The sequence below is a fragment of the Drosophila gunungcola genome, chromosome 3R (genome assembly GCF_025200985.1).
Source record: "Drosophila gunungcola strain Sukarami chromosome 3R, Dgunungcola_SK_2, whole genome shotgun sequence".
Lineage (NCBI taxonomy): Eukaryota > Metazoa > Arthropoda > Insecta > Diptera > Drosophilidae > Drosophila > Drosophila gunungcola.
The window spans coordinates 1,253,672-1,269,910 of record NC_069139.1 but is presented as its reverse complement, the minus strand read 5'-3'; the positions used below and the strand labels follow the sequence as shown (position 1 = coordinate 1,269,910).

Sequence of the window (16,239 nt, the reverse complement as noted above, 5' to 3'; positions counted from 1 at the left end):
ATAAGCTCATATAGTTCGGACTAAAACCAACCCATCAAATGTTTCCAATCAGAACATCTGGCTAATTGGTAAATAAATTTAAAGTTATTTTAAGAAACAAATTTAAAATGTTTCTTCAATTTTTTATTTTAATCTTTTCAGCTTCTTTTTGCTAAATTCTTTGAAACAGTTTTGGCCAGCTGTAACCCCTATTTCAAATTTAGATGTTGGGCAAACGTTTGTCAAATTGATTGACTTTTGACATTTCCATTTAATTACCGCCCACGCAGACCACCCATTGGTCCTTTCCCTTTCACCGCAGCCAACCAATCACTAGCAAGAGGGGGCGTGACGCTCCTGCGCAGTAAATCCTGCCCAGCATCCGAAAACTGCAACCCCTAGATGTTGACTCCTGCGGAATTCAGACCAGGTTTCCCTTAATCAGTCACCACGGAAACTCGAAACCCTTAATACTGCACACGGCTAACACGGGAATGCACGGAACGATCAGCGACAAGTGAAAGCCATCGAGCGCTGAATAATTCAGGACTATTGATGTCCTGCAGCAGCCAAGTGAAATCCAATTAGTGAAAATCCAACAAGTTCAACTCGCCATCGATCCATGGATACAGCCAAATTGGTAAGATTCGCTGAAAGATTGGCTTTTATTTCGGCAGCATCAGACACAAATAGAGGGGATTTGAAAGACTAGGAAACCTTAAAAGGTATAGACCTTAACTTTAGGTTAAACCCATGTTCTGCATCAGGGTCTCCTTTCTCATAAAAGAGAAAATTCTACAAATACAGCCAAATTGGTAAGAATCGCTTAAAGCTTTTATTTCTGCAGCATCCGATATAAATAGAGGGGGTTTTAAAAACTAGGAGTGCCTTATTAGCCATAACTCAAGGTATAGCCCATGTTCTCCATCAGGGTCTCCTTGATGGCCGGCTGGAGAGCCCGCTGCATGTAGGTGGTCAGCAGACCCCGCACTCCCATGGAGAACAGCTTCTCCAGCTCGTGGGACATGGCCTCGCCCACCAGCTCCTCGCGGTCTCCGCTGGGACTCGATCCGCCAAAGATATCCGCAAAGGCACGGGCATCCGGCTCCACCAGCTGCTGCAGTTGCTCATCCTCGAAGTGCAGCACATCCTCGCTGAAGTTCATCTGGTCCTGGAAGTCTTCCCGGGCAAAACGCCGCCGGCGGCGTCTCCTCTTTTTGCTAAACTGCCGCCGGTAGAAGTTGTCGCCATGGACATCGATGAACTCAGCCGAATCCTGGGCGTGGCTATCGCCGCCCAGCTCGAGCCCAGGATCCATATCCCGCTGCGGACTCTTCTGCCCCAGACGGATGTCATAGCCCTCCTGATTGTGATACTTGCCCCATCTCTGGGCTCTTTTGCTGCCCAATATCATATGCGGCTCACCCAGCTCCACATCCGGAGTGCCGGTGCCAAATCTCCGCTTGGAGCTCTGACGCAGGCGTATTCCAGTGGGTCCCTGGCAGCCATGGGCAAACACGGATATAAAACCGGGCTCTGCGAAGTGCGAATCCGTGCGCACCGAGGCGGCTCCCAATCTGCGGGATTGCTCATAGGTCGAGGAACCAAAATCGTAGCCCAGGGGAATAGTGCGAAACTCAATGCCCGCGTGTCGTAGTCTCAGAATCATGTGGCATTTGCCGCCCATCGGCTGCATCACCACCTTTCCGCTGAGAGTGAGGTCCGGAAAGATCAGCCTGGTGTCCAGTGTGGAGTTCTCCGTGCTGAACTTGCACTTGTCGATCTCCACCCAGCGACTGGCCGACTTTGCCGGCGGCACTCGCACCTTGAGATCTTCCACATCCACCCGGGAAATGGCCCCCAGTTTGTGGGGCTGCCTGTGCTGCTGTTGCTCCTGGTTGACAGCCAGCAGATCCTCCAGTTCCAGGGCTCCTCCACCACTATTACTGGCGTCGGCAAATGGATAGGCCTGCCCATTTTTGTGCAGCAACTTGGCATGGTAACTACGCCCTGTGTGGTAGCCACCACCACCGCCCACATTGTAGAAGTCCTCCTCCGGGTCGCTGTGCTGGCCATAGAAACTGTGGTACAACTGGTAGGGACTCTGCGGCGGTGGCTCCCACATGGCTCGTCCGGAGGAGGAGGAGGAGGAGGAGGAGGAGCTCTTGGTCTGGACACTGCGGCGTCGCATGTGCTCCAGGGCATTCTCCAGGCGGTTGGAGCAGCGTTGCAGCGGCAACTGATACGGCTGGCAGAGGGTCACTGAATGAACAGGGATTGGGTTACAGGGTTGGCCATGATACGGCGGCGGTCACTTACCCTGCAGCACAGCCCACATGGACAGCAGAAAGTGCAGCCAATGCAAATCCCGGCTCACATATCCCGACATTGTAGTTTAGCCAACATGAAAAGTGGTTTTCACAAGAAATTCTCTAAGTACACTTTCTCCAGTCCGTAAGACAAAAACTCCGATACAATATATAGGTGTATAGTTTTACAGAGATATTCACAGATGATTCTTTTCGTAGAGTTCAGACTTCCAAGTAAGAGAAGTTATAAGGGTGGTAGTGGAATACTTTGTCTATAATAGAAAATGTGCTTATTTCTTCAGAGAATTCTTCTCCAGTTTTCAAACAATCTTGTAATAAATCTTATTCTGAACCTTTAACCACTTGGAACTTTTTGAGTCCTTGATTTTTCAATAAGTTAGATTGGTTGTTTTTCTTTTATTAGACTGCAGTTATGTGAACAACCTATAAGTCTTCTAACAAAACCTTTTTCTCCAATTTATCTTTGAAATTCTTGCAGTGTCAGGAAAACACTTTCTCCAAAATCTGAAGACACGTGCATTTTTTTATGTTAGTTTTTGCAATCCTATTGTAAGTTTTTATCTTTAAGATTGCAAGGGAATATTTTTTAACAATTGAATTTCTAATGATTTGTTAAGCACTTTCTTCTCGCAATCTTTTTTGCCGAAAACTGCAGGCTAAGACACTAATCCGCTGTCTTCAATCAGTTTTTAGGTGATATTTTTGAAGAAGTATCCTTAAGCTAGACACCTAGTAGGCACCTCCGAACTCGCCCGTAGCTGAACCGAAAATGCGAGGCCCAAGCGGAGCGAGAAACTGGCTTGGTCGCGCTTCCATTGCCACCATAAACAACCAGAAATAACCAAAAACAACCAAAAACAGCACCCACAAGCCAAGAAAATGTGGAAGAGAAGAGAAGCCATCGTGATGGTGATGGTGACGACCGTGTCACTGCCTCATCATGTGGCAGTGCAGTGAAAGTGTTTTCCACGACGGAGCCAGAAAAAGAGACAGATTGGGAGTCCGAATCAGCCAAGCCAAGCCAAGCCAAGAAACACCACGCACCTCGTCGTGGAGGCAAAAAACAAAAGACAAGACAATTTGAAAAAAGAAAAGCATTGTCTTCTGCAGGCCTCATGGGTCTCACCTCCCAACAACCCCCTTTTTTGGGCTGCTGCAAAGTAGATCAGTATATACAGTTGCGGCATTGCATATGAAAACAATTTTTGTTGTTAACTAACTGACTATTTTTAAAATACAAAATTTCAAAAACATTTTTATTACACTTTATATTTATATATTCCTTCTTTGAAATGCGCATTTTTATGCTTCTTTCCATTTAGTTCAATAGTATAATATAAGTTTCTACAAAAACACAAAACATTTATTTTTACCAATTTTCAATTGCCTTTTACATAAGCTAAAGAACTACTATTATTTTGACCTCAGCTGTATAACATACACACTCGCAGCTCCAAAAAGTAAACTCGAGAAAAGTTTCGTAATGTCAGTTGCGGGCGCGCATGCGTCGTAATCCCTCGCATTGTTTGCCAGAGTTCAAAGTTGATCAATCCGTCGGATGAGTCAGTCATTCACCGCCACAGTTTGTTTTCCCAATTGCACTTGTAATTGGCACCAATTGGGCATACAAATTAGGGCTTAATGGGCCGGCCCAAAGGGCTTACAATATACTGTATGGTTTTTACGTTTCGAAAATATCGAGTAATGCGATTTAGACTTACAAATTACTCAAGATAAGAACAAAAATTTAATTCAAAGAAAATGATGCTTTTCCTCTCTAAACATAAATAAATGTAGTATTAATTCAACTTAATATATTATGTATGCACTTCGGTTTAATATTTATTTGAACAAAACACATTCAAAATAAAATAATTTAAAGTGCCTCCTTTATAATTTTTAAAATATATTTTCAAGCACTTTTCGATTTTTAGAAAACGAAACACTTAAATATTATATTATTTTAATATTTAATTTTTCTTAAGTAGGCTATTTAAATGACCAATAGACACTTTCTAGTGATAAAGAGTATTGCCTAGCCTATGTAGCCCACCCAAAAAGTAGTTCCCTGCTGCACCTGCGCACGTGTACCAGGTGATATCGCTATGCTGGCTGTCTCTTGTCGTTTTTAGCCGCTTGCACATGACAGTTACACTGTTACACTAAATAATTGCCGTAATTTGATTTGACAAATTGTTTGCTTGCACTTAGCAAACGCAACTCGGCGACATATTTTGCAATTTATCACGAAATTTGCGGGAGCAAAAAGCGGAAGAGGAATCCGTTATGGATTGCCAAATATGATATAGTTGAGTTTTGCCCGAGAGTACCAGTTGAATGTTATACGACGAAGATTTTACATAACAACCGATTTTGGAGGGGAGAAAGTCGAGCATTCTGCGATTCTTCTGGGCGAAAAAGAAAATGGGGGAAGGTGAAGGTACGGTGCCGCTTTCTGCGTTTCCATCTAAGGTTTTGTTGTTCCAGCAACTCGAAGTTTGGAGGCACACTGCCGATAGAGCCGAACCGAACCATCAGCGATTACGGGCACATAATTAAGGGTAACTACAATGGTTCTTGAATGCTTTGGAGCACATCCGCATCCACATGGCACTGCATCGCCTCGTTTGCTGCTCCAGTTCCAAATGTCAAGCAAGGGACCCAAAATGAGGGCAGTACTGGATGCACTTTGAAATGGAGGCTCCATAAAGTGGGTTCCGAAAGCAAACAATGGCATTAATTCAACGTTCCAGATACGTTCGAACGGGAACAGTACTATTGTCGTTGTCTGTTGGATTGCCGTTAAGTTGATATTAGATATTTAAAGTAAAAACTGTTTATCTTGCCCTGCATTGAACAGATTATTTGAAATTTAAATTCTATTATTTCTTAAGATCTTTAGGTATTTAAACAAAAGTTTGTATCAGTTTAATAGATTAATAATTGAGTGAATTTTCAGATAAGGCTCGTTTTTATTTTAAAAATTTAATACAAATTATTTGTTATATTTTAATGTTAGACTATTTCAATTTCAATTTTATTTACATATTTTTTAGTACTGCAAGATTGTCTTATAATTATGGCACAAGTATCATGTCAGTAACTATTACTGGTTCCTTATACAATGTTTGATTAACAGCACTAGAAGAAACATTTTCAATGGCACATTACGTGGCTTGCAGATTCAAACAACTATATCTCTCTCTAACTCTTTTCTTTATCTAGTTGTTTATTCATAAACTGTGTATTTAATATCTTAAGCAAGCACTAGGAACCACCTGAACACATCTTATACCAAGGGCTATAGTGTCAACGAGTTTTCCCCCCAGAAAAAAAGTGAAATCCCTGCCGGCTTTAATGAGTTCCACGTGCAGGGTGATATGCAATATATGGCATACTATATGTGATGGCCCGGAGAGAGCGAGAGTGCGAGCATAGACAAAGGTTAGCCCCGGCACAGGGCTCATTAAATGGGCAAGTGTCAATAAACCGCAGTTGGAGTTGGCATAGGTATCTATACCCTATCCCATGCTACAAGCACATACTCGTATCGTACAGTCGTACAGTATGGTGTCCACTCGACAATGGCTCATTACTTAATGGCCAAGAAGCACAGAGAACCCGGCCAATTGACACCCGGCCAAAGCAACAGCAAAAGCAAAAGCAAAAGAAGCTGTTAAACTAATTGCCACAACTTCCACTTGACTATGTCAATGTGACGATGACGAGTTGGCCATTCCATTGTCTCTGTGTTCTTGCAACCTGTTAGCAGCGGGTGGTGGGCCAAGTCACCCAGCAGGTGGCTTTAAAGTGTGGCTGAGCGGCTGTGCGGCTGTGCGGCTGTCCGACTTAAAGCCCTTAAATAACCCCCGAAAAGATGGCAAATTGACAACTAATTTCGGCCTAGACGAAAGAAATCCCCCAAATCAACCAGACTCATGACAATTTCCTGCCGCGCCTTGGCTCATTTCCTTATTCCGCAGAGCGACTACGGCGAGGCCAAGACGCATCTGGAGCAGCTGCAGCACCTGGACCACCACCTCCACCACCACCACCACGCCCACTTGGGGCTCTACCATGGGGCGCTGCCAGGCACATCCACCATAACCACGGATTCGGTGGTTTCCTGTGTGAGTTCCACGCTGCCGGCGGTGGCCAAGGCCATTTCCGCGTCCTCCAGCTGCAGCGATGGCCTGGAGCCGGAGCGCAAGAAGTGCCACGCCAGTGACTCCCTCAGTGACTCCTCGTCTGGTGGGCAGGGCCTCCTCCTGGAGGCCATCTGCGTGGGGCAGAAGACGTCGCCGGTTCCGCCCCCACCTCCACCTCCTTGCTGCCTGACCTTGGGCGGAGCGGCTTCCTCATCGCCCGCTTCCGTCGCCCTGATGAACGCCTCCTCCGCATCGGGATCGGGATCCAGCTCCGGCGGAGCAAGTGCCTCTCTCTGCAACGGTCTGTATGGGTCATCTATGCGGTTTATCCAGAAATATTACAATTCCACTTATATTCTACTGGGGTTAATAAAGTTTTGCTTATTTTAAATCCGTTCTAAGTAATAACAAATATCTTTTACCCAACTAAAAAGCCGTATGCACAAATATTTCATTTCCATTATATTCTATTGGTGTCAAAAAGTATAGCTCTATCTTTTACTGAGCCAAAATAAATATGAAAAGAAAGGTATGGTTAAAATCAAACATTTTCATTTTACATTGATTGGCTTATATTTTCTAAGGATTTATTAACTAACTCAGAGTCTGTATTTTTTAATGATTTTTTTTTAAATAAAGTATGTTTGATGAGCACAGATATGTACTAAGTTTTTCTGCAAGGGTGATCAATTTGAAATTAAGTTTCTATTATATAAAACATAGATTCTTATTAATAAAAATATTTTTACGTTCCTGAAAACTATGCAATAGTATATTTTGTTTGCGAAATATGATAATCTTTTATTAATTGCAATCTTTTTGACTTCTTTTTAAATCATTTTAAAAGGGAATTCGAGTTGTTGACGTTCATTTATTAGTAAACCGATTACCAACCATTCATCATCATACTATCCCTAATGCCTTTTTGGACGCTCTCTCTGTGCAGATCTTACGCGGGAGTCCTCATGGTATGCCCACCACCATCACCACCACCATCATCATCACCAGCAGTTGGCCGACGAGCTGGTCATGTATGCCACGCCCACACTCACGCCCACGCCCACGCCGGCGATTGGGAAGTTCGGACTGGACACTTCCACCGAGGGTTACTTGAACGCAAGGTACAATGGTAAGCGTCCTCCTCGTCCACGTCCACTGTCAATTCCGGATGCAGTCTGCTCCTGCTCCCCCTTCCTTTCCTGATCCGCCACCCACTCCAACCCACTCTGTATCCACTTTCTGTTTGCCTTTGCTATTTACACGTTCGCTTGTTTATTAATTTTCCATTATGAGTTGGGAGGAGTGAGTGGAAGTGGGTGGGTGGGCTATGAAATGGTTCTGGTTCCCTGGGAGTGGGCTTGGGATTTTGGATTTCGGTTGCCCTTCGCTGCCCCGAAGGCTTTGTTTCAGCTTAGATTGTTTTTTTTAACTTTTTTATTAAGACAACACGACTGAACTTGGCGCGTGCCGAGAACCAAGTAAGATAAATACATGGCAGCGCTGGGATAACTTAGCTGAAGTCGAAAGTTAATCGTTTAAATATGATTTTGATTCTCTTTTCCAAAGTACAAGCTGTTGGCTTAGATTTAAGGAGAATTTAAAGTATTTAATGAAATTATAAGAAAAAGGCAATATAGTTTCCATCACCATTTGCCAAAATCAAACCTAATTTTCTTAAGTTATTTTGACAGGCTTTGATATAATGGTCATTACTTTAGCAAACTAAATTACAAATTACTTAACATGAGTATGAGAATGAGTATGAGGTAATATAATTATGCTTATGATGGGCACAATAATTTTCTGTCAATTTAGTAAGAAAACATATGAGATTTTAAGGAGAAGCCTCAGCAAATGAATAAAGTTAGAATAATAATTTATATTCATTTGATTTGATAAAAAATAGGAAAAAGACAATTAAAAAAAAATGCAATTATAATTGATTTAATATATTTTGAAAGGGGCTGCTATATATTTACATATATTGGCCATTATTTAAGCAAGATAAATTACAAATAAATTAAATTTATGTGTACCGTGAAAAGTAGGAGGTTTTCTTGTAATCAAACATTTCGGCAACTTATTTAACATTTGCAGCAACTTAAGTTAAGCACTCTTTAATCTCCCGTCCACAGTCCTTATTCCACTCTTAGTTATCTAGTCATGAATTTTCGGCTGGCATTCGATTATGGCCAAGTCAAGTGCATGTGACAAGCTCGATTTGTGGCCTCAAAGGCATCCCGGTGCGAGCGTTAATATAAAGTATATTATCTAACAAAAGTCGAGGCCACCTCGGTGGTCTAACGAGATGTTTTCTCTCCCTAGTTTTATGAGTCAAAAAAGTAACCTGGACTTTTTCTTTTTTTTACATCTCACAGTGAACGTCAAAGGCGTGCGCCATGAAAGAACATCCACTTTCTTTGACATACCCGCTGTGACGCACCCACACTCGCATCCGCATTCGCATCCGCATTCGCATCCGCACCCGTACTGCTACAGGTAAGCTTAAGAGAAGAAGAAATCCGGGGATTGAAGTTCACGCTGACAAGACAAGTCAACTTTAAGTCAATCAGCGGAGTCGCCTGCTCCTCGAGTTAGATTCTATATATATATATATATTATTGTGATTTATGCTCTATGCTTCATCTCCGTCCAGGTTTCCATCATCGCCACCCGGGGGCATTCTGAAAAAGAGCGACGAAGGTGAGTTCACTTGCCTAAGATTGAAAAATGAAAAGAAAATGATTAAGGCCGTGCGCGTTGCGTTCATCATTTATTCAAATTATTGGGCGCGATACGCATACCTATCAGTGGGTAACTCAATTTACTTAGTAGCTTCTGCTCCCGTATATTTTTTCAAATAAAATGCAAGAAATCGCGCGCATAATTTACAATAACAATATCGCCGGTGTTAGTAACCGCTAATCCAATTGGCGGCGGCACAAGCACAAGCGTGCAATTCAATTGCGAGGGGCTCAAATACATAGTTGGCCTCCGGTGGGCGTGGTCGTGGGCGAAATCCGCCGCCCATCAAACAAGCAACTCAATCACGGTACCGCCGTTGAGTGGTCTGTGTTAGTTACACCCACCCATCCACCCACCGCCAACTCAAACTCCCCATCAAAGCACCCGCTACACTCAGAAAATTTTTGATTTATTTGGAATTCGAAACAAAAAAAAAATTGTATTACTTTAATTCTTTCATAGAAATAGACATATCAATAGAATTAGACCAAACACAAATTTTAAAAACTTAAATCACAAGACTTGGTAAAACAAATAAAAACTAATAAATGGTGTCTGAATAAAAGTTAAAACTAAATTTAAAAAACACTATAAATAAATATAGGAAGAACTAAATAGTTCCATGCCTGTTATAATTTGAAACTTCTTTATCTTGTTTTTAATTATCTTAAAACTAAACCACTAAACCATAAAATTCAAAATTGTATATTTTTTTGAAGTAAAACTATTAATGAATTTAATATATGTATGTATGTTGTAAAAACTACTGAAGATAATCTCTTACTTATTTTTGTATCTTAATTAAAAGGCACCGATAAAAATGACACACTTACTAATGAAAAAACAAATTTTTTAGAAGTGTAGTGCACCGGCACACCCATTAATACCCACGCCCTTGGGCGGCAGGGCCAACAGGTCTTCGTTTTCCGTCAGCAGTACCAGCTCGTTTGTTGTTATCGGCAATGATGTTTTTACTTGTCGACACTTGCTCATGGATTATGCAATGGTATCTCCTGAATTTTTAATGCGCCCAGGGTCGAGTCGCGATGAGGGGTGAATGAGGGGTGAATGGGGAGTGAGGCAGAGCCGGGAGTTGTAGAGTAGCTACCTAATGAAAAGGGCAAACTCGAGTGCTTTGGCGGATGGGGTGTGTTCGCCCCCGTAAAATTGCAGCATATTGAGCATTTTGCAGCGACTGACGGGAGTGGGTTGCTTAAATAATTAATTGCTGCTAAATACCCTGGCCATTTAGGAAAGGCAAGAGCCACACAAACAAGGCAAAACAATGTAAAGGTGTTTTTTAGGGCAATACAGAAGGTTGTATTCCCTTTAATAAGTACACTGATATAATTATATTTTGTGTAAATATACAATCTTAATAAAATGGCCAGGCTCGATTTTTTTAAAAAAGCAATTACATTTTCTTTAATATATAAAATATAGCAAAAACAAACAATTTTTATAAAACATTTCAAAAAATACATACAGTATATGGGCTATTTACTATAACTATATTTTAAATGGTCCCTTGTGATTTTAGGAAGACAGACATATCTACAAATTCAGTCAAAGGTGTATTGATATATAAAACGTTGCACAAATTAATGTCATGTAAAAATTTTTCACTAATTACATTCAGTAAATTTGACGAGATGTTAAGTTATGTATTAACATTTCAAAGCTTGTCTTTTTTAATTTGATAATCAACTTTTGTTTTGAAATTATTGGAACTGTAATATAATATTTAAAATCGAACAAGAACAATACCTACTTGAAAACATGAATAGCTCTCATAATTTCTGTTAGACACCCCTGCAATCTTATTTCATTTGCCAATAGCATTAAGCCCACCCTGAGTAAGGGTATTTAAAATTCCCAAGTAATTAGCGCCCCTTCTTTCGATGCCGGGATGCCGGGACATTGACCAAACGTGCATAAAAGCGGCTTTCGCTCGACTCCTGCTGAACTCCTTTTCCAAATCCTTTTTTTTTTGTTTTTGCAGAAACGGCAGCTGCTGCTGCTGCCGCCGCCGCCGCTGCAGCCGCAGCGGTCTACTGTAGCGACGTTTCCTCCGGCCAGCACTTTCAGCACCACACGAAGATCGAGGATGCGGACTCCACGACAACGGCAGCCCAGCAGCAGCAACATCAGCAGCAGCAACAGCAACAGCAACAGCACCAGCAGCAACAGCAGCAGCAACATCAGCAACAACAGCAGCAGCAGCAGCAACATCACCAGCAGCAACTGCAACATGCTGCTGCTGCACTGCATCCGCAGCACCATCATCATCACCATGGTCACCACAACCAGCAAGTGGAGCACCACTTGACACCCCTCCACGCCGCCTCCGCCTTCAAGTTTAGTCACACTGCGGTCATATCCAGTTCGGCGGTATATGCCACGCCCTCCCACTACGCCGCCCACCAGCAGCATACGCAGTCGCAGTCTGTCTACCGGGATCTATCGCCCACCTCCTTGGCGGCGGCGGAAGCAGACCTGAAGTACGACACTGGTCCCTACAACGCCACCATCTCGTCCACCTATCCCTCTGCCCTGCGACCCAGTGTGGTGGACTCCACCACCTCCAGCGATGCGGAACTGCGTCTGGATCAGTTCTACGCCAGCAATGGCATCTCCACCTCGAGCAGCGGCCAGTCGATCAGCCAGCGGAGGGGCTCACTGCAGCTCTGGCAGTTCCTGGTGGCCCTCCTGGACGAACCCACCACCAGGTGAGTCTCTTTGGCACCATTTCAATTCAATATAATTTTTTTTACAACATGTTGTATGGTTAGTGGTTAAATTTAGTGTTACAGCTCGTATCAGCATTACCTTAACTATCTCTTGAAGATCGGGGTCACCAATTTGTACCTTTCATTCAAAACCCTAAGGAAAACATTTGATTTTACTTAGGATACTTTTGAATTCATTATCAATCAGATTATTAGGAAGTAAGTATTATTCGTACTTTCAGTATCTCTCTTAGTTAAGGGGTCATCAATTTTATATGTGATTTAAAACAACCAGAAAAAAGAAAAACATTTGTTTTTATCTAGGGTACCAGAGTTCTGTTTTCGACGAGTATAAATTTATAAAATATCACTAGGACTTTAGGCAACTCGGGGTCACCAAACTTCATCTGTGGTTCCAACCCTTTAAACTAGAAAAGCATTTGTTTTCTTCCTAGGGTACTTTAGTATTCTCTATTAATTAAATTTAAATATAAGTAGTACCTACTTTGAATAATTCCAAGTTAGTTTTAGTTCTAAGATAGGGGTCACCAAATAAACAAAAACAAGAGACTTAAAAATCCACCAGTTGTTCGTTCCAGAATGGGCTTAATTTAGGTACGATAAAGACTGTAGAATTTTATAAATATTTAAATCTTCAAATATTTTTTTAAATAAAAGGAAAGGAGTTTTTACACTAATTAAATATTCTCTTCCAGTGCCAGCTGCATTGCCTGGACGGGTCGTGGCATGGAGTTCAAGCTGATCGAGCCGGAGGAAGTGGCCCGACGTTGGGGTCTCCAGAAGAACCGCCCAGCGATGAACTACGACAAGTTGTCCCGCAGTCTGCGCTACTACTACGAGAAGGGCATCATGCAGAAGGTGAACGGCGAGCGCTACGTCTACCGATTTGTCTGCGATCCGGACGCCCTGTTCAACATGGCCTACGGTCATCTAACCACCGGATCCGGATCTGGCTCCGGCAAAGGTGACCAGCACCAGTTGACACTGTCGCTGGCCAAGACGCCTCCAACTTCCGGCGAGTCCCAAACGCAATCCCCTCGCGTGGCCAAGTCGGATTATTACGATACCGCCGGATTGCATAAATATTAGCTATAAAGTTGGGTGATGGTGTGTGTATCCATATGTGGGCGGAGCGTGGGAATGCGGCCGAGTGGGCGTGGCCGTTTCCCGTGTACATTGTGTAATCTAGTTGCGTGTGTATGTGCGTGGGGTCACGAATTTGAAATGTAGGTTTCGTTATGATGAGCTGAGTGAGGAAAAGTAGGCAGTACTTTGGAGGGGCATAAAGTGTATTTAATAGTACGGTAAATCGGGGTCACCATTAACAATAAATTACAATAAAGCTTTTTCAAAAAAGTATCCTCTTCATATCAGAATAAAATACTTAACACTGAAAGAATTTGGTCCTTCGAAATCCGCTTCAAATGGTTAATCCTATTGCAAAGCTGAGAATAGAATCAGGGTCACCATCCTTTTTTTTTGGTGTCAGGGTCACCAGACATATTTTCAGAAATTCACTTCTTGAGCTTTTAGCCAAACCTTACAATTCTGAAAAGTGTTAAGTCTCACGAAATTCACTTCAAATGGTGAATCTTCAGGAACTTACTGATTTTGTTAAGAATTTTAGCCAATTTTAGAGCAACTGAACAAGATGGTTTTGTAGTTTTTTATTTATGTCTCAGTATAAAGTTGCCAAACATGTCGAGTTCCGTGCTCCTCCGCAGGTCGTTTGCCCGACAATACCGTACATTATTGATTCCAAAGCATAGGCTCATTAAGACGACATAAACGAAAGGTACTATACGATATTAACATACAGCATATACTTACACGCCTATGTATACATACAATTATCTGTGTATATACTTTATAGAAGGGGATACATAAGAGAAACCCCCATTTGTGTCCACCACTAATCGTAGTCTGCGTTGAGGTTGAGTTACTTAAATAAACTATTAAACCTGTTTTCGTTCTCGCAACCTACGTAATTTGGCAGTTTAGGAATCGGTAAAAATTCTTTCAAAAAATATTTCATTTAAACGAGTTCCTTTACAGTAAAATTTGATGGGTGGGAAAGCGAAAACAGGCTGTATGAACCGTTTCAAATGGCATCGGTAGTTTCAATTGACTCCAGCTCACTCCAGCTCATTCCTCCTTCTTCTTCTTCTTCTTGGGCTGATCCTCCTCCTCGGAATCTGGGCTAGAGCTACTGGAATCGTTGGCACTGCTGCTCTGGCTCTCCTCCTTTTTGCGTTTCTCCGGTGTCTTCTTGGCCATCTTTTCGATATACTGCTTGAGTTTGTCCGGCTGCGGGCTATATGCCCAGTGGATCAACTGCAGGTGGAGATCGGTGGGTGCTCCAGATTCCGGATCGAAGAGCTTGGCCTCCTCGGTCTTGATCTGTTCCAGCAACTTGGCCAACTGGCGATTGCGTATGATATCCCAGCTGGTAGTCTTGTCCTCATCCTTTTTGGGGAACATGGTGCGCAGATGCTTGTAGTTTCCCTTAGCCTTGGAGCCGGCATAGGCCTCCAGGAACTCGCTGGCCAACTCCTCCTCCTCCTTGGACTCCGTCAACTTGCTGACCACGGCCAATGGCAAATAGGCACGGTTCTCCTTGATCCGGTTCTCCGCCTCGAACTTCTCGAGGAAATCCTCCAGCACCTGGACGCCCTCCTTGATGGCCTTGATCTTGTCCTCGTTCTTGGTGCCGGACAACACACGCTTCGAGCTGCCAATCAAGCCCTTGATGGCCAACCTCTGGTAATCCGGATCGCGCTCCGCCAAAACGCTGCAATGCGAGATGCATATATATGAGTGTTTTAGATACAGGAAAACTGTGGAATGTGCCGTTATATATATGATAACATTGGGGTGGACCGTGTTTTGGGCAATAAGTAATAGCAATGCTAAAAAATACCACACTATATCTATATATCTAGTATACAGTCTAGTACCAGAATATGTAAAGTTAAAATGTCTAGAACCAAAAAAACAAGGAAAGTCTTTAAAAATATATACGCAACTATTAGATTTCTACATATAGGCAGTTGTTAAAATTATAAATATTGTATTTTAAAAAGAAAGAAAGGTTTGCTTAACTTAAACTCAAACTTTTAGAAGAGTGTTTTATTGAAAGCGTATGAAATGTTTCTATATATACATATATATATATACCATATATGCTGTGATAATTAGGTACTAAGTAAAATTAGGAAATGCTTAGTTCATAGCCCCCCAAAAAAATGATTCAGACTAGCGATCTAATATTATCGATCCACCCTAATGCACATCTAATACAGAGAGCAGCGGATAGGAAGAGCGTAGTGTTTGCTCTATCAACTTAATGAGACTTCCGAGTTCGACACTCTAAAACTGTGCCATGACATCATTTGACTTCGTCGCTGGTTGCCTATTCTGAAGGTCTCCGGCTGGCTCATTAGCATGTCAACAACGAAGGAAGGATGTATGATCTGGATGACTTACCTTAAAGTGGCCTCCGCAGCAGCCTTGTCCTTGAATCCCAGTCCAGGGACCGTTTCCACCTTGTCCTCGCTGTCGGTCTTGGCATTCTTACTCGACGCCCCTCCGCCATTCTCCTCCAGCCATTTCTCGAAGACTCCAATGGCTGCATTTATGTTCTTCAGCTTCTCCTCCGCCTTGGTCACTAGGATCAGGTTTGAGGATTAAGGATTAATCTAAGAAGAAGAAGAAGAACCTTTGGCTCTGGAACACTTACTTGTTAGAACCCTCTTGGCCCTGCCCAGCAATCCCCTCACCGTCAGCTTGCGATACTGCATGTCGTGATCCTCCAGCAACTTCAGTGTCTCCAGCGCCTTCTCCATATCCTTGAAGCCAAACTTTGATTCGCCCTCCGACATGGTAGCTCCTTGGTTGCTAGTGCTCTATAATTTATTTATTATAAACAAATGCTCAATAAATAGCGTCAGCAATGTGCGAGCGCCAGACTACGACTGAATTTCGGATAGCCAGATAGTTTCGAACTCGATGACATAGGGAATTTAATTATAGAGGAAGGCGAAAAAGAGCGCCACTGAGAGGCACTGAGCACCGCTGAGCAGCGGAGACCCAATTAGATAAGCACCACAAAATAACTGGGTGACTCTATGCTCGGGAACTGGTTTGTTGTCGTACCTGAGGAGCAAAACAAAACCCACGAAAAATAAACGAAATAGTAGCGTTGCCATGACGTCAGCGCCACGACAAACTGATAACAATAGCGAACATATGCGAACACAGGGGCGTACACGCATCATTCAAGGGGAT

General features: G+C 42.7%; 3 protein-coding genes across 5 annotated transcripts; 1 reads left to right on the top strand and 2 right to left on the bottom strand.

Annotated features, from left to right (window-relative positions):
- Window positions 1–12: 12 nt before the first annotated feature.
- On the top strand, window positions 13–13,468 carry LOC128252808 (ETV5-related protein Ets96B). Of its 2 annotated transcripts, XM_052980899.1 has the most exons (8): window positions 13–68; window positions 142–619; window positions 6,293–6,758; window positions 7,404–7,586; window positions 8,836–8,956; window positions 9,114–9,160; window positions 11,205–11,931; window positions 12,648–13,468. In XM_052980899.1, exons 2-8 carry the CDS (start codon window positions 602–604, stop codon window positions 13,039–13,041), a joined length of 1,956 nt encoding a protein of 651 aa, XP_052836859.1. In that variant the 5' UTR covers window positions 13–68; window positions 142–601; the 3' UTR covers window positions 13,042–13,468. The 2 variants fall into 2 exon arrangements, with proteins under 2 accessions (XP_052836859.1, XP_052836858.1); XM_052980898.1 differs by lacking the exons at window positions 13–68; window positions 142–619 and having other exon boundaries at window positions 5,955–6,758.
- LOC128252811 (uncharacterized) lies at window positions 848–3,101 on the bottom strand. 2 transcript variants are annotated; one of them, XM_052980903.1, is made up of 3 exons: window positions 3,050–3,067; window positions 2,299–2,560; window positions 848–2,241 (listed from the first exon to the last, which is right to left on the bottom strand). In XM_052980903.1, the coding sequence occupies exons 2-3, from the start codon at window positions 2,366–2,368 to the stop codon at window positions 872–874; spliced, it is 1,440 nt and encodes a 479-aa protein (XP_052836863.1). In that variant the 5' UTR covers window positions 2,369–2,560; window positions 3,050–3,067; the 3' UTR covers window positions 848–871. The 2 variants fall into 2 exon arrangements, with proteins under 2 accessions (XP_052836863.1, XP_052836862.1); XM_052980902.1 differs by having other exon boundaries at window positions 2,299–3,101.
- A 136-nt stretch (window positions 13,469–13,604) lies between the features above and the next one.
- Window positions 13,605–15,943, bottom strand: LOC128252815 (uncharacterized). Its single transcript, XM_052980909.1, has 3 exons — window positions 15,692–15,943; window positions 15,439–15,619; window positions 13,605–14,743 (listed from the first exon to the last, which is right to left on the bottom strand). Exons 1-3 carry the CDS (start codon window positions 15,831–15,833, stop codon window positions 14,098–14,100), a joined length of 969 nt encoding a protein of 322 aa, XP_052836869.1. The 5' UTR covers window positions 15,834–15,943; the 3' UTR covers window positions 13,605–14,097.
- Between the last annotated feature and the right edge of the window lie 296 nt (window positions 15,944–16,239).